The sequence below is a fragment of the Periophthalmus magnuspinnatus genome, chromosome 8 (assembly GCF_009829125.3).
Source record: "Periophthalmus magnuspinnatus isolate fPerMag1 chromosome 8, fPerMag1.2.pri, whole genome shotgun sequence".
Classification (NCBI taxonomy): Eukaryota; Metazoa; Chordata; class Actinopteri; order Gobiiformes; family Gobiidae; genus Periophthalmus; species Periophthalmus magnuspinnatus.
Genome location: NC_047133.1, coordinates 20,447,789 through 20,465,970, shown reverse-complemented (window position 1 = coordinate 20,465,970; position 18,182 = coordinate 20,447,789). Strand labels below are relative to the sequence as shown.

Sequence of the window (18,182 nt, the reverse complement as noted above, 5' to 3'; positions counted from 1 at the left end):
GTTTTATTCATTGTGATCGAGGTATTAATAATCGTGTAGTTTTATTAGCTGCGACTCAAGAAGACCCTGTTGGTAAACGCATGCTAGATTCGTTCCTGTCAACCAAACTATTTTCTACGCCATTTTATGATTTAACAAAAACACGTCTAACCATTCAGTTGCTGTAAATATCAGTGCCATCCATGTCATCTGAAACATTACTTAGGAGAAGTTAATCAAAAGAATGGACAACATTTTTTTCAATTTTATTTACCAGCTTGGGAGAGAAAGTAACATTTCATATTAAACTGTAGTAGTTACAAAGCTTTTCTTTATGTAAAACTATTTTGAGATATTCAACATTGCACTGCAAGTCCTGTCATAGATTATACTACTATTCTTTTTCGTTTGCTTTTCCCAGTTTCCATAGCAAAATGAAATGATTGAATTCTATGGTGGAGAGTAAACCTTGGGAAAACCAAAGTCGTCTTTTCACTTGGTCATTTGACTCTTGGCTATCCTTGGTTCAAATCCAGTTGAAGTAATAGGCCAATTAAAAACCTGCTTTCTTGATAATTACAACTGGAGAACAATCATTATCTTCACGGGATAATGGCCCAGCTAGCCAGGGTCCATATGCCAAGCATTCAAGATTTAATATTTTGTATTATCTGCAAAACCAGTTGCTTTAACACATTTAACTCTAACAACACTTAAGTATTATTAGATTGTTTGCATATAAAAAATATATATTTTGCTTTCTTTGAAGAAGAGTAACTAGCTGTACATAAATAAAAGGAACATTGTTCACATTTTTTAAATGAATATGAAAGTGCATCTGATTTTCAATGGCCCCCTTATAAAACAAAGAAAAACAAAACAGCATTCATTTTAAATTAAGGCAACCAAACTAGAGCCCTATAATAATGATGATAATGATAATACTAATACTAATGCTAATAATACTAGTAGTAGTAATAATAATAATAATAATAATAATAATAATACATCTGATTTATATAGAGCTTTTTGGACACTTAAAGATGCTAAGGATTTTTATAAAGCCCATACTGAAAATTTGGATGAGATGGAAAATAAGCAAAATCGCACCTTAACCAATCTACTATAACTGTAGTGACTGTATGAATATAGAACATGCTCACCATTCAGAAACAAATACAACTGAAGTCGTATCTTATCCTCTGAGATGCATTCACCATCACAATCTCAAAGGTTAGTCTGGGTTCTTTAGGCACACTACATGACATCCAAGACCACCCAAAACACTTCCCCACTTCATAATTAACACTTAACCTGCTTCCTTTATGACTAACCATAGTTTCCACTGGTCAACTTACTTAAATACCTTATTGTAACTGACACCTACTCATTCTGAAAGCACTAACTGCTAGCAGTATAGTTTCTTACAAATGTACTGTAATTAACCACAGTCCAATCTACAAAGGCCTGTTCTACAGCTTGAAATCAACCTCAAACCCAGTGTGAGTAATAACATATTCTATATCTTTTTAATGGAAGCTCTAATGGTGGAGCTTCCAATCCAAAACTGTATTTTGGAAAATATGTTTAAATCGTTGAAATGCATCATGAGTAAAAATACTGGATAAATGTACAAATGCAGCTTTGAACAAACCTATTGAGTTTTTGTAGTTCACAACACCAAACAACAGTGAGCTTGTGTATCCCTCTGGTGGTAACATTTGGAAGAGCATTTGTAGAAGAGGATTGTTGACTCCTGCTCTCAACAAAAACATCTTTGCAGTGTCTCGAGAAGCAGACAGACTGCGGATAACACTGACGTCTGGCTCTGTTTGGATTTCATGGCAGCTACAAGTGATACCGCCGTGTTTGGAGTTCATAACATCGGCAGCTTTCAGCACAGTATGTGGGAGAAGGGGTGTCTGAGCAACTCCTCCGCACTGGGCCTCTGCTTGGCTTCCACAAAAATGTAGTGGATAAAGTCCCGAGCCTGTTCAGAGCAATGCAGGGGGAGCAGGGGCTTGGTGGGCTGAGTAGCGATCTTGAAAATGGCCGCCATGGCTTCATATTCAGCCCAGGGAGGCTTCTCTGTCAACATCTCCACCACAGTGCAGCCAAGACTCCTATAGAACACATGGAGTTCAAATATTAATTACAGTGAAAATGGGATTATATTGAGTTTATTTACACTATGTCTGCAAGTTATTACTCTGTGACTAATTGACCGCTGCGTAGGATGAACACCGTTTTACCTGAAAATGTGTGTAATCTTTGCAAATATATGTTCAGCTAAGTTCTTATTGCAAAACATCTTTAACTCCCCATATTTTGCATAAAAAACACTGAAAAGTTTTTTAAAGCTTTTTTTAATGTTTCTAAAGTAAATGTAACATATACGCTACAGTACATCCAATGAATTGGACTACAGATGTTTCTGTAGTTTCTTGAACACACACGTAAAAATGTATTTGAGGAAGCTACTCCTCAAGTAAGAGTAGTTCAAAAGAACTGTCTGGACATAACATCTGATTTATAATTTGAGGTTAATGTAATTAGAAGGACAAAATTCTATTTAAAATTCTGTCAAATTACCATGCGAGAATGAGCAGCTAAATTATTCCAAAAATCAGTTAGAGCATTTAAAAGGGGAAATATTTTGTAATGATTATGTTTTTTTTTTAAATTATGTTATAATGGCATTCTCTCTCACTATCTTACTCAAAGTTGTATTTTGTTTTCACACCTACCAACAACGCCCACTGCTCTGTACGTACTCGCAACTATTTAAAAAAAATCTGGCTCTGGGTCGTATACACAGGCTTCAAAAATGTCACGTAGCCTATTTCCAACATACCAGCCTCTGTTAAGACCTGTCTGACTGGCTGACAGCCAATCACATCATTCACTGGCTCTTTGGATTGCATAAGAGTATGTTTAGATGTAGCCTGGTCTGTGTGTGGGAGAGTGATTACATTGGGTTACATACTGCAGATGGCTTTTTAGTGATTTAGCGAAAGATTTTACCCATCAAGTCACAGCATAATTTCAGGCTAATGATAATGGGACTATTACATACAGTTCATAATACTGAGAAATATATAGAATATGGAATACATTTCAAGGACAAGCAAAATTGGATACTTTGGTGCCACAAATGCAATATAATAATCCAGTAACAAACTTTTATACACAAACCTGCACCTGTTTTTAAAATTTCAAATGGACTTATATACTTATTTGTTTTGTTTGAGGAGTCTAAGTGCTCTAATTGGGTCTCCCTGCAGAAATAAAGACAAAAAATAAATTAAATAAAACATACATGCTAAATGCTAAGAGGCTATAGTTTTTCCTCATGCTGTGGAACACAGATGGAAGGTAGGCCCAACCTCTAAAGCACATATGTCAAACTCAAGGCCCGGGGGCCAAATGCGGCCCTCCACATCATTTCATGTGGCCCTCGACAGGGTTAACTTAAAGGTATGATGGTCTTAAAATGTAATTTTTCAGGAGATACGCAGTTACACAGCAACATTTTTACATCTAGGCTAATGCATATGTAATATTTGTAACTTTAACAAGTAATAAATACAGAAACAGTTAATTAACAAGTTAAAAAAGTAGTTAGATTTATTTTAAATACGGCCCTTTGAAGGCAGCTATTTTGCTAATGTGGCCCCCGGTGAAAATATGTTTGACACCCCTGCTCTAAAGTAAAGTAAACCCCCACCCTCCTCTCAAACAGAAAATGCACATTGTGCAGCTTTAAAACCCAGTGTAAAACAATGCCTTTGCCTCACCAGACGTCTGCCTTTCTACCATAGCCCTCTCCACTGATCACTTCCGGGCTCATCCAGTAGGGAGTGCCAGTCACAGAGCGGATCCCCGTGCCTGACATACAAATGGTCTGCAGCCTCTTACTGGCTCCAAAGTCCCCTAACTTCACATTTCCCACTGAGTCCCGCAAGATATTGGCCCCTGAAAGATAAAAAAATATGAGAAATATTTATTGGTTTCTGTTACACTGTTTATGATTATGAAACACACAGTGTGAAGTTTGGTGTATAAGTTTATGACATATTTCCTTCACCACTTCAAATGTTCTGACTTCTAGTGTGTAGTGAATTACATTTGAAAGCTTAGTATAGTTTTTACACGCTCTTGTCCCTTATTTATCCAGGCATGGAGCTGACCCAAACTATACATTGACTCCTTTGGCAGAATGAAAATGAAGCACGTTTTCTTTCCTCAATCTCAAATCTGTGACATTTGACACACACACACCAAAAAAATAAAAAAGTAAAAAACTCTTTTCCGAACTCTGCTCCAAACTGTATTTTACTGACAGAGGACTGGCTATATCGTAGACATCCTTAAAAGCATTTTTTTTTCTTTTTTTAAAAATATGACATACACATATGCATATCATTAACGATTAGACATGACAGAATCTCAATCTCGATCAAATTTTGATTAACTGCCCAACCCTACTTATATATATATATATATATATATATATATATATACTATATTGTATATATGTATTGTATTTATTGTATGTATGTTTACATTATGCAAGGAATGCAGAGTTAAAAGACTGGAGAATTATACAGTTAGAGAAAAGGGAGTATATTTAGCTAAATTTTCCACCATTATGTGTTTAGTTTTCTTTCTCTAGTTTATTACTTACTAACCGACACACACACAAACACACACTGCAATATAAGAAGATAAGAAAAACAGATGCCACTCTTATTGTCTCGTCACCTCCTTCAAACCTTGATGTATGCACTCCCTTTTCCCACAAGTCGAAATGTTTAATGTCTTATTGTTTGCATTGTCTCTAATATCACCCAAAAAATTTAAAATAAATAAAAACTATACAATTAGAGACATTTTAAAACTTATACCGTATATCTCACATTACATAAGTGCTACCTTTGATGTCTCTGTGCACAATCATGTTGCTATGGAGATAGGACATGCCCTCTAGGATTTGTCTGGTGTATTTCCTCGTCACATTTTCAGTCAGAGCCCCATAAGCCTTCAGCTGGTCTTTCACTGATCCCTGCAGAGAGGAAATATACATATTTTTTTTACATTTTGACACAATCCACAGTCGTAATAAAAGACATTTGTGATCAAGAGCACTCACCCCAGGCATGTACTCCATGAAAATGGTGAGGGTCTTCTCGCAGTGGTCCCTCAGACAGCCGTAATACTGCACTATGCGATCATGATGTAGGTTTTTCAGCAACTGGATTTCACACTCCAGAGCACTGACCTCCTGCACAGAGAGTTTGCCTTTATTTTGATATGTATTTGAATATTTTACTATGAAATCACACTATTATGACCAAATAATGAAATACCTGTCCCATCCAGAAACTCTCTCTAAACCAAAATGAGATTAAAGATATTCATTCATCGCCTAACTCAATCGTTCAATGCTATGTACTGTGTGTAAAAGATAAGTAAGTTGGTAACGCATGATTCCACATTGGACAAAGGCCATTTTAAGCTGAAACACAATCTATTTTTGTGTATTTTATGTCTGTGATAGCCATGCTGCAATAAAGATTAAAATTAGAAAAAAAAAACATCTATATGAAGCCTTGATTTTTTATTTAAACATCCTATGTTATACAAAATTGACTCTTGTGAGCTTTAAGCCATGTTAAGAATGTTGTTACCTCCTCAAAAACATACCTGAAGTTGTGTTTTGTTTCATTCACACATGTTTGAGCAACCCTGCATTATTAGTGTATCTACATCTCCAACACAAAATGCTCTGTTCCACCTTATGATGTCATGAAGTGGTAGTTTTCAAGTTAACGGCTACCTTTTACCTTTTGTTCAGTAGAGATTGGCAATTCCAGGGCTGAAATTATCCAAATTTACAAGGCCAAGGGAGTAGGAAGCACTTACTGTATAAACAGTGTTTTTGTTTGAGAGAAGAGCTTAAATATGCAGGGTTTGTGTGTTAAACATATGCATATGAAATGAAAGACAATTCCAGGTATGTTTTAGATGAAGAAACAACATACGGTAATGACAGATCAGAAAATAGCATAATATAGGCCCTTTAAGACATAGGGGGAGACAGAGAGTTTTCACATTGGCAGCCAGGGGTCATGTGAAACTGGGACAGGATAAAAACACCACAGCACTTTGTCAAAATATCATAAGGCTTAAACTTTAACCCAAGTGTGTAAAAACAGGGCATCAATGAAGTAACCGATTCATTCATTAAGCCGATAACTGCATTCCTGTGTTCTGACTTCAACAGATCACAAGCAAAAAAAAAACTGTACAATGGCATTCAGGTTACCGGGCTATTCTGAACCTAGTCATTAATTCACAAATCAAGAATGCACCGCTAAGAAAGAATTTGCTGTTATAATTAAAGTAAGTTAATATTTAAGACTCCAATCACCTATTTCCACAGGTGTACACAAGGTTGTGGTGTGTAAGTGAGTGAAGTGTTGTGGTTGTAGAAGCCATTGGCACAGTTTGGTAGCTGCATCTCAAGTCAGTCAGCCTCAGGGCAGCTTTGAGTCAGAGGTGGGTAGAGTAGCCAAAACACTCAAGCAAGAACCATGAAGCATTTAATATTGTCAACATAAAGATTTTGTTACTTATAGACAGTAGTGGCATGTAATGAAGTAAAAGTAGTAAAGTATTGTACTTTAAAAAAAAAAAAAAAGGTATCTGTAGTGGATTTTAATGTGAATGCTTTTTACTTTTACTACACTACATTTGAGAGCAGATATTTGTACTTTCTATTCCACTACATTTTTGAACAGGACGGGGAAAAAAAGGAATTTTTATATGATTTGAGGGGTTATTTTTACCATGTTCGTGGTAACATCCTGACTAAAGTTTTCAAGTTCAAGCTTCGGCTTCGAGTAAAAATAAATACTGGTACACAAAATTAAGAAAAAGAAAATAAAGTTGAATCGTATTGTTACTGTTGATCAAAATATCTATCATTTTTTAATCAATATCACTACATTTAGAACTTTAACTACATTAACAACACTTGTGTGAAATAGTTTTATTTTTTACTTTTAAAGTACATTTTCAAACAGGTAATTAAATACTTTAACTTAAATTTATTTTTTTCATGTGACACTTTTACTTGAGTAACTTTTTACCTCTGTATCTGTACATTTACTTAAGTAACAAAAGTGAGTACTGTACATCATCCACCAATGGTTATAGATTTACTCAGAGTGGGAAGAGTCACCAAAACCTTTACTCAAGTAATAGTACTGTTATACTGTACCGTATTTTCCGCACTATGAGACGCATCGGAATATAAGGCGCACCTTCAATGAATGGCCTATTATTATCATTATCATTATAAGGCGCATAGAATATAAACTACTGTAGTATCTGGGGTTGTGTTATGCATCCACGAGATGCAGCTGCGCTAAAGGGAATGTCAACAAAACAGTCAGATAAGTCAGTCAAACATAATTAATAGAATAAAAAAAAACCTTCTGAAAACTTTGTTCACTCACAAAACAAGTTAATGTATTCACAATATAGTAACTCTCGAAATAGTGCAACGCAATAACAATAACTCAACGTTGTTCAAACGTTAATGTCCATATTCACAATATCTCCCAGCCTTGTTTAGTTGTAAACACGCGAAAGAAACACGTAAAGCTCACTTTTTCAGTTCATTCCTCATTCACGAATCCGTCGAATTCTTAATCTTCAGTGTCTGAGTTGAACAGTTGGTCGAGCTCATTCAAAGTGCCTGATTTCGTCTCCTCAAAATCGCCATTATCCGTGTCGCTGCTGTTTTCTGGCAGTTCAGTGACAATTCCTGCCTTCGTGAAACTCGGACCACAGTTGAGACTGATACCTCAGCCCAGGCATCCACAATCCATTGGCAGATTGTGGCGTATGTCGCCCGGTGCTGTCTTCCCGTTATCCCTATAGCGTCGGATCCTATCGTCGCAGATAGAGCGGGTTGCAGACTTTCCAGCAGCGTAACTTCGCGCCCAGTCGTGCTCTCATGTAAATTCAAACGGCGTCTCAAAGCGGAGACATGGGGCTATCTAAATATTTTACCATCATTACAGTAATCTGCCTCTGTTGTCCCTCGAAGGTGACGAATGAGAGCGCGGGGGCTGCGGGGATTTTCCCAGTCATTTATTCGATGCGTAAAAGAAAAAATACGGATGGATGTGTAAAATAGAAGTAGTTGTGTGAAAATATGCAGTAAATTCTGATACTTCGTTTAACATGATTTTCATGGCTAAAAAAGAATAAAAGTCTAGGTCTAGGTATATACTGGCCCATAATGTGCTCAGTCCTTAAAGGGTTATTACCACTATTACTTCGGCGACGCCTCCTGACTACAGGTGTCATAATTGACCAATATTGATCCATATATAAGGCACATCGGATTATAAGGCAGTGCGCCTTATAGTGCGGAAAATACACAGTACTGTAAAATATATTACTCAATTATGTGTAAAAGTATGGTGTTAGAAGTACAATTATTTTTAAAAGACACTACCCACTTCTGCTTTGAATATCCAAAATAAATAATAGCAAGACAAACTGTTGCATTCTAAGTATATCTGTAAAACTGTTGTTGTTTGTTCAGGATAAAGTTATAAATATATATCACAAACAGTACACTACACCAACACTACAATATACAACTTCCGGATAGAGTTTGTCCTGGAATGACCTGGATACACAGACACAACAATAGAACACAGTACAGGGACTAATCAGGTCGGGTTTCAGCTTCTTGCAACATTTTGAGGACTTTTTCCCATTCAAAAGATTTAGTTGAATTGTTAAACACGATGGAAACCGTCTTAATATCCCGTTATTCAAAAACCCATGAATAAACTGAGGGTTTTGTATGTACTGCAGCGTAGAAGACAATCAAAACAGCAACAATATGATCATGACATTATTAAGTCAAAGCACTCATTAGGACGCTCTTACCTTGCTTGTTTCTGGACTGTCGGGGTCAAACTGGACCTGTTTAGCAGCCAGTTCTCGTCCAGTGTCCACATCATAGCACAGATAGACCTGCCCAAACGCCCCCTGCCCCAAGAGTTTTCCCCTGCGCCAGGTCACCGGAGCACTGGGAGCTGAACAAGCAAAACACATGAAATACAGTTGTAATACAGTATGTCAGATTTGTGGAGATACAAGCTGGCTCAGACTAAGAACGGATGTTTATTCTCTGTTTTTCAGTGCAAGAAAAGGTGAGGAGGCAAGTTTATATGTATAGCACAATTCATAAATATAGTACTTCAAAGTGCTTTACAGAATAAGAAAAATGTTAAAATCACAATCCAACAAATTAAAACATAAATGATCATCATAAAATGAACATTAAAACAGAAGAGTGCAGAATAAAAACCCTTCAGTCTTATGCATAGCTAAACAAATCCGCCTGGATTTGTCAAAGTACAGGCCTGTCTCACATCTTCAGGAAGACTGTTCCAGGTTTTAGCTGCATAAAACTGAAACACTGACTCCCAATGTTTAGTCCTGACTCTGACTTGAGGAACCAGCCTCCTGCTGGTGCCCAGAGTGTGAGATGGTTCATATGGCACTAACATGTGGGAGATGGACTTTGGAGCTAGGCCACGCAGAGACTTGTTCACAAGCAGAGCTGCTTTAAAGTCTTTTCTCTGAGCCACAGGAGCCAGTGCAGAGATCTGAGCAATAAGTGCAATAAAATCATACAAAAAAACACATGCTTTTATTTTAGCCTATTTTTTGGCAAAAACATTACGTGGTTACATGGTGGGGCAGGGTTGCCAGGATTCAGAGACCCAACTCACACAAAAGCGTATGAAAAAAAAAAAAAAAAAAAACAGCCAAAACCCACGGAACGTACGGCACGGCTGTATTTTCCACTGTATTTATAAAACTAGCGCTCCTCCAGTGACACAGACCCACCCTCTCCCCTCTCTCTCACTCAAATAGAAGTTCCACACAGCACTGATGGCTTTGGATATGAAGATTTGTTACAAAAATGCAAGACTATCATTGGAATTACTCTAAAATCAACACATTTTACATGGAAGATAGCTCTAGCCAACCCAATATTTTTCACCAGCAGTAGGTGTTAAAAGCCACCCAATTCTGCAGGAAAACCACTTATCTGGCAACTCTGTGGTGAGGCTTTAATGAGATTGTCAGGTTTGTCAATTGCCCTTCAATTAGATAACCTTTAAGCCTGATTTTTAAACCAACCTTGTTATAGTAAAACAAATAATTAGCCTTTTGCTTTATAATATATTTAATATTTAAAAATATATATTAAAGAAAAAAGCAGCTGAGTAGATACTGACATTTATGGTTGACAGTGCGTTCTTGTGGGCGGAGCCTTCCCTGAGCGTCCACTAGCTGCCAGCTCCCTAAGCTCTCCTCACTCCCGTTGAGCGACCTCCGCGACGGGACAAGGGTGAAGAGGTTTCCCTGTGGACGCCGTATTCGAGGAAATGTTCGCCGACCTGGCGCAAAGCACAGAAAACAGGGATTAAGGTTTGAATGACAGAGACTTACATTAAATAGTGACCAGTTTGTACCTTCACTGTGGTCTTTATGATGAACAGAAACATGGTACCTCCGCGGATATGTGCCTCCTTTACCCACAATCCTGTCATACATGTGATTCTCCCGGTCTTGCACATGGAAAGATATCAAAAGTTAAAAGGGCCCATATTATGTTATTTTGTGATCCATGTCATAATGTTGTATCTCATGAAAAACATAACCAGAGTTGTGTTTTGTTTCATTCACAAACAAACGCTGCATATTGAGGCTGAGTTCTTGTTCTCAAACAGAAAACACTGTGTTCTGCCTTGTGATGTCATGTGTTAATACAGGAAGTGCTTGACCATGTTTTTAAACTCCATACACCTCCATTAGAATATTTTGGATAATTTCATAACTTTCCCATCTTTACTGAAGAAAAGGTAAGATGTAGCTGTTACCGTGGAAAGTACCGCTTCATGACAACACAAAGTGGAACGGAACATTTTGAGCTTTGGACATGTAGGCAGACCAATAATAAGGGTTACTCAAACATGTGTGAATGAAACAAAACAGAACTCCAGGTGTGTTTTTGGTAACAACATTTTAACATGGCTTGAAGCTTAAAGAGTCAATTCTGCATAATACAGGACTTTAAATAGTGCTGCAGTCAAGTTCTTGGTTGAATAAAGCCATTCCCTGTGCATTGATTAGTCAACAAAAAGGGCTGTGGCAAAAGCTCTCCAAACTGTTAAATATTTCTATGATCAGACCAAATATCAGACCCAAATCTCACACAATCACAAGCTCAGAAGATTTAATGTAAAAATAACTATTTACACAATTTTCTATTGTTAACTACTATGACAATCTTAATTTCTCATCATTCTGAAACCCATGGATATACAGGCTTCATGTGTATATGTAATATGTTTCCATAGGCCTGACTTATGTGAAGTCAAAACATCTGTTCCCATTATAAAATTCAGCTGGTAGAATCAAATCAAAATGCAAATGTTATGTCCTAGTCTATGGTTGATATCTCTGTAAGTATTGTGCCTATCCAAAATGGTTAACATCTTATCATAATTGTTGTCAGTTAAAAGGTTTTTAGTATCATGATTAATATGGTATATGTGTGACCAAGTCCTGACAAAAAATTATAATATGGTTCAACATTTACAGAATTTCTGTTATTTCTGTAAAAAAAAAAAATCATGACATCACATACTATAATGTCTTGAAATCAGCAACAGTCCAAAAACAACTAAATGTTAGAGGTTGTGCCTTTCCCACCTGAGCATTCCAGTCTGTTGTCGGGATAGCTCTTGGCCCGGTGCATCCTGGACTTCCTCAGTGATGGACTAACCAAAAAACACAAACATTTATTTCACCCACTGACTTCATTTCTGCAGAAATTTAAGGAGACCTAAAATAAGCAGAATTTGTATTTGTTTTTGGCCTTGGTTGCTGACCTGTCTGAATTGCTGTCCAAAGACTGACAACTTCCAGAGACGGAGTTTTCGGCACTGCTCCAAGGATCCATCACCTGTGGAACATGGGGAGGATTACTCTAATCTAAAGATACAGATGTGTGTTGACAAGTCTTACTTAAAATAAATACATTCTATCTGACTGTACAGTAGAAATGTAAATGTAGTGCAACACATTTTTATTAATGTATTAAAGCTGTGATACCTAACTTTAAAATACTTGAAATAATGATTTATTTATTTATAATTTAAAGGGCCTATATTATGCTATTTTTAGGTCTGTTATAATACTGCTTCCTCATCACAAACACACGAGGAGTTGTGTTTTGTTTCATTCACACATTTAACACACACACTCTACATATTTAGGCTGAGTTCTTCTCTCAAACTGAAAACACTCCACCACTTTGTGATGTCATGTGGTAATAAAGGAAGTGCTCCACTGTGTTTTTAAACTCCATGTTTCTGTTGAGGTAATGGCATTATAACATGGCTAAAAGTTCACAAGAGTCAGTTTTGTGTAATATAGGACCTTTAATGCAGATAGTATTTCACTTTTCTCAAAAACTGTTTTTGTGTATAAATTACATTGGTTAGTTTGGTATTCAGTTTTCAATACATGTGAAATTTAAAAGTCCACTATGTAAGTTTTCTGGTTGAAGTTGTAGGTTTATACTTGGAATATGGCACTATGGCTGTATTTATCCACATGAGACCAGTGTAGTATTTTTGCATAGGACACTCACACACTGGTCGCTGGTCTCTGGGATGAACTCTCCCTCACTGTTGATGGAGGTGTAGGAGCCCTGACGAGCAATCCTCTGCTGACGCTCAGGAACGTAGCCCGGAGGAGGAGAACTGCGGCCTGTGTTCTGGGACCCTGGCATTAGAAAAAAAGACATTATTATTATTATTTATAGTATAATTGGCTTTAATATGCTAAAGGTCCACTATGTAACTTTTCTGTGTTTTTATTGCTAGAAAAAGATAGAAAATATTCATGCTTACAGTGACGTTCTAAACCAATTAAAAACTTTTGTGTGTGTGTGTGTGTGTGGGGGGGGGGGGGGGGGCGCGCGTACGTGCGCGTGTGTGTAGCTATAGCATGTGGAAATTGAAGGGAAGCGAGGTGTAGCGGAGGTGTTTTGACCTGAACTAACTCAAATCTTGTGCTGTAAGGGTTAAACCCTCTGCAACCATGTTAATTTGGCTTCGGGGAAATAGTGTAAACCAGGCCACTCTAATAGCACTGTGTAATCTGATTGGCTATTGTCCAGTAGCCATCTTCTAGTAATGGTGAACAGGAAAAGGAAGAGGACCCATTGCTCGAAGAGGAAGCTAGGAACAAGTAACAGAGAGCTGAGGAGAGGTGACAGAGAGGGAACGAACTTTGTTACTAAAATACTATAACAGAAGGGGAGGGTGGGACAATATACAAGAATTATTGTTGTCACAAAATCACCTTACGCAATATCCTATAAGCAAGAAATTAAACACAGCAATGTCGTAATGGCAATGATGACTAAGGTATTTGCCAATTTTGCCTCTAAGGATACCAAAAAATGTGAGTAAAGGTCAGGTTTAAATCATAATCTTTAGTCCCAATGTAGCCTTTTTATTTGTCTGCTTTAGGGCTTGCTAGTAAATATATTTTAACTAATTGCTCTGTTTATATGGTATTAATATGATGCAAAAACATAGTCTGTTTATGTGATATGTCTCAACATAGTCATGTAGTACAGCTCTAGTGCAGGTGTTGCAAGGTAACTAAGGTGACCAGATGTCCTACTTTGTGAGGGACTGCACAGCATTTTCAACTCAACTCCCGTGTCACGCAAATTGGAGTCTCACATTTCTCTACCAGCAGCAAAGACTTAATTTTCATCAGTAGACTATAGAGCGCTCATCTTCAGATCTTGAGCTAGCCTTGCTCAGGATTAACTTAGGTGCAGGATTTGATCTATTGTGCATGTTTTGTGTTGGGTAATGAAAGTACCGGTTGAATGCTGGCGCCCCCTGGACTCTGGAGGCTGGTATGCGGTGCTGTCTCCAGTTGACTGTGAGGTACTGATCCTCACCTGTTTACAGGGCACTGGGTGTGAGCAGGACACAGTCTGAAGAGAAAAAGTCTGGTTATTCAACTGTTTAAATTGCCAATATGTTCCCTTTTCAGATCATATAGTAGATCTATCAGTGTAAATGGTGATAGTATATATTATATGGGCTGAATAAAAATTATGCTTAGTTAATTTTAGGTTCATTCAAAACATTAGGTTAGTTCAAAGAGGAGAATCTAACCAGCTATGTCTGTGCTGAAATAAAAGAGAATGAGGAACTACTTTTTTCAACTTGCTCAATGTTGTGAAGAAACTTCCTGCTTAAACATTACAACAGATTATTTCTGTAGCTCCACTTTTTTGTGGGAATAACAAAAAGTGCGACCCGCTATTGTTCTATTGCAGTTACACAGCCAACACAAGAGTTTTCAGTTGCTAATGATTTGTTTCTTACATTGGAGTGTTCTGGTGTCAGCAGCAGAATCCGAATGCTTTTCATGTTGGAGCTCCGGTCCAGCAGGTCTATGGCTTTGTCCAGGTCATCTTGACTTTTGAGAGGGATTGACAACTAGGGACACAGAATATATCAATTATGCAACTATAAATTGAGAATATTTGCATTATTAAGGTATGATCCTGCAGCAGCTGAGGAAACTCAAGCTGCCAGTCCAGATGATGGTGCAGTTTTACACTTCCATCATGAAGTCCATCCTCACCTCCTCCATCACTGTGTGGTTCGCTGGGGCCACTGCCAGGGACAGACAGAGACTGCAGCGCATTGTGCGCTCTGCTGAGAAGGTGATTGGCTGCAGCCTTCCATCTATACAGGACCTGTACGTCTCCAGGACTCGGGGGCGAGCAGGCCGTATAGCAGCTGACACTTCTCACCCTGGACATGGACTATTTGAGCCACTTCCCTCTGGCAGGAGGCTACGGTCCATTGGGACCAGAACCTCTCGCCATAAGAACAGTTTCTTCCCCTCTGCTGTTTGTCTCATGAACACTTTATAATATCTGCACTAAACTGGACACTTTATAATACCGGTCACTTTAATAAGCCATGTTTGCACTGTTGTTCTGATGCTGCTGTTGTATATATCTTCTCCCTTTAAGTATTTTTGTTGTTGTTTATGTTGCATTTTTTCACCGAAGCAAGTTCCTAGTTTGTGAACTATGTTCACAGACTATGGCAATAAAAGTCTTCTGATTCTGATGATTCAATATCTATGTATAAGGTATGTTAATATTGTATAGTATTGTATTATATTGAGCCCAATATTTTTTTAAAGTAGAATACTTCAGTTTATGGCATTGTTTTAATATTTATTCTGCTTAAAAATTAGCATTAGCGTTTGCATTAAGACACAGTTATCTCTCTTTCTAAATCATAGACTGTATAAAGAAGTGGATTAAGTGAGTGTGACGTCACCCATAGCATCCAGACAAATGAAGCTTGTCAAGGCTATCAGTTACAAGGGCGAATTTGAAGCCAAGTTCCATATTTGGAATTCCGACCACGAGTATCTTAGTAACCAAAGAGCCAATCCAGAGCGAGACTGATGAAGGTAATGCCCCTCTGTTAATGATGTTCATATCTTGATTTACGGACACAAAAGTAAAAAAAAGTGGTCTACAGCACTTGAGTAATAAGACCCAAGTGACAATTAGAAATGACTGAATCTCACTTACAATCAGTCCCTTGTTTGTCTGACCAAGCAGATTTCCACAAAACTTTGAAGAAACATGAAGAGAAGATGTTTTTTACCTCATTGTTCATATAATGTAGATCCAGTTGCTGACCAAACACGCTCTTGACTTTCTGCAGGACTTCCTCAAACTGCACTGGCCGCCCAAACATGAGGATTCTTCACCCCAAAAAAAAAAAAAAAACAATAAAGGAAAAAAAGAAACCCATCAGACAGATTCCTACAGAAAAAAAAAATCACCCTAAACAATAATACTGAAACTGCTTTATAACAAAGACACATTAACCCAAAAAAAATCTTGTTATCTGGACTATAGACACTCTAAAACACACATGAAAAGATATTTTTATAACAAAGGTGGCAGAATATTAAAATAATAAACATTAAACTAGTTTGGATTTTCATCAGTGATAAGTTTTATCCAACCATAATAATCCATAATTGTTGAGTATTAAACGTACTACAAACAATAACAAAAATCTTTCCAGGCAGAGAAAATTTACCCACAATAAATATTACACCCCCCAAAAAATATAGTTCCATTTCTCAAATACTGAACACTCATATTAATTATTGTGACAGGCCTAGACAACACACAGGCCCTAGTGTGTAGCCGTATTCCTCTAAATACACCTTGCATATTTGAGGTTGGAGCTGGCAGCCACAGCGTAACCACAGTCTTTTCCTTTTCCCAGTTTCAGCTCACATACCAGTCTGACTCTGAATCAAACGCACAAGGTCTTTGTGACTGATCTGACTAACCATTTAACAAGAAGAGTGTGCCTGCTGAAAGGACATTTACACAACCTCTGACCTTTTTGGGGTTCCATTAGCAAAGAGTGAAAACAGCCACGTACCTCCTCTCGCCGGAAAATTCAAACTTTATCCTCACATCATCCTGTAGGAGGAACAGAAAGTGCATCAGAGGTCATAGGGTAAATGCATTTGATTTAAAAGAAGCATTTCAAATCTTTACTGAATTTACTATTATTTTAGTTCATAATGTGTTATTATTAGGTCATTATTATATATTTGGGCTCATATCTGCTACGCATGTCCAAACAGGAAGTCAAATTCTAAATCAAAATTGTCAAACTAGTTAAAACTAAGTACCCCCAAATTACAAATAATAACATTTCATTCCCAGGCCTGGCTCCAGGGTGGGGTCCCGGTAACGCCGGTCCGGGCGACGTAGCTTGCCTTGATTTTCAACATTTCAGTGTGGTTTTCGCCCCAGTCGTGGAACACTGGACCAGCTTTACACTCTCCATCGGGTCCTCGAGGGTTCAGGGAGTATGCCCAACCAGTCCACATGTTTTTTATGGATTTGGAGAAGGTATTCCACCGTGTCCCTCGTGGTGTCCTTTGGGGGGTGCTCCGGGAGTATGGGGTCCGGGGCCCTTTGCTAAGGGCTGTCCGGTCCCTGTATGACCGGAGCAGGAGCTGTGTTCACATTGCTGGCAGTAAGTCAGACCTGTTCCCGGTGCATGTTGGACTCCGCCAGGGCTGCCCTTTGTCACCGGTTCTGTTCATTATATTTATGGACAGAATTTCTAGGTGCAGCCAGGGGCCGGAGGGGGTCTGGTTTGGGAACCACAGGATTTCATCTCTGCTGTTTGCGGATGATGTTGTCCTGATGGCTTCCTCGAGCCAGGACCTGCAGCAGGCACTGGGGCGGTTTGCGAGTGTGAAGTGGCTGAGATGAGAATCAGCTCCTCCAAATCCAAGGCCATGGTTCTCGACCGGAAAAAGGTGGTTTGCCCTCTCTGAGTGGGTGGTGAGTCTCTGCCCCAAGTGAAGGAGTTCAAGTATCTCGGGATCTTGTTCACGAGTGAGGGAAGGATGGAGCATGAGATTGACAGGCGGATCGGTGCAGCGTCTGCAGTGATGCGGTCGCTGTATCGGTCCGTTGTGGTGAAGAAGGAGCTGAGCCCAAAGGCGAAGCTCTCGATTTGCCGGTCAATCTACGTTCCTACCCTCACCTATGGTCATGAGCTCTGGGTAATGACCGAAAGGACAAGGTCGCGGATACAAGCGGCCGAAATGGGTTTCCTCCACAGAGTGGCTGGGCGCACCCTTAGGGATAGGGTGAGGAGCTCGGTCACACGGGAGGAGCTCGGAGTAGAGCCGCTGCTCCTACACGTTGAGAGGAACCAGTTGAGGTGGCTCGGGCATCTGCTCAGGATGCCTCCTGGACGCCTCCCTAGGGAGGTGTTCTGGGCATGTCCCACCGGAAGGAGGCCCCGGGGAAGACCCAGGACACGCTGGAGGGACTATGTCTCTCGGCTGGCCTGGGAACGCCTTGGGGTCCCACCGGAGGAGCTGGAGGACATGTCTGGGGTGAGGGAAGTTTGGGAGTCCCTGCTTAGACTGCTGCCCCCGCAACCCGGCTCCGGATAAGCGGAAGAAAATGGATGGATGGA

The 18,182-nt window shown here is 38.8% G+C and overlaps 1 protein-coding gene across 2 annotated transcripts in view; it reads right to left on the bottom strand.

Annotated features, from left to right (window-relative positions):
- Positions 1–230: 230 nt before the first annotated feature.
- The window catches only part of map3k3 (mitogen-activated protein kinase kinase kinase 3), a 32,806-nt gene continuing 14,854 nt past the window's right edge, over positions 231–18,182 (bottom strand). The window contains exons 4-17 of one of the 2 annotated variants that reach the window (XM_033970727.2): positions 16,617–16,657; positions 15,819–15,918; positions 14,508–14,621; positions 13,993–14,110; positions 12,743–12,876; positions 11,979–12,052; positions 11,800–11,867; positions 10,557–10,652; positions 10,320–10,481; positions 8,956–9,104; positions 5,132–5,263; positions 4,915–5,044; positions 3,777–3,954; positions 231–2,102 (exon numbers count right to left, since the gene is read on the bottom strand). In XM_033970727.2, the coding sequence (XP_033826618.1) occupies positions 1,874–2,102; positions 3,777–3,954; positions 4,915–5,044; positions 5,132–5,263; positions 8,956–9,104; positions 10,320–10,481; positions 10,557–10,652; positions 11,800–11,867; positions 11,979–12,052; positions 12,743–12,876; positions 13,993–14,110; positions 14,508–14,621; positions 15,819–15,918; positions 16,617–16,657 (1,725 nt within the window). In that variant the 3' untranslated portion in view covers positions 231–1,873. The remainder of the gene's footprint in view (positions 2,103–3,776; positions 3,955–4,914; positions 5,045–5,131; positions 5,264–8,955; positions 9,105–10,319; positions 10,482–10,556; positions 10,653–11,799; positions 11,868–11,978; positions 12,053–12,742; positions 12,877–13,992; positions 14,111–14,507; positions 14,622–15,818; positions 15,919–16,616; positions 16,658–18,182) is intronic. The other variant, XM_055223911.1, reaches the window with a different exon arrangement.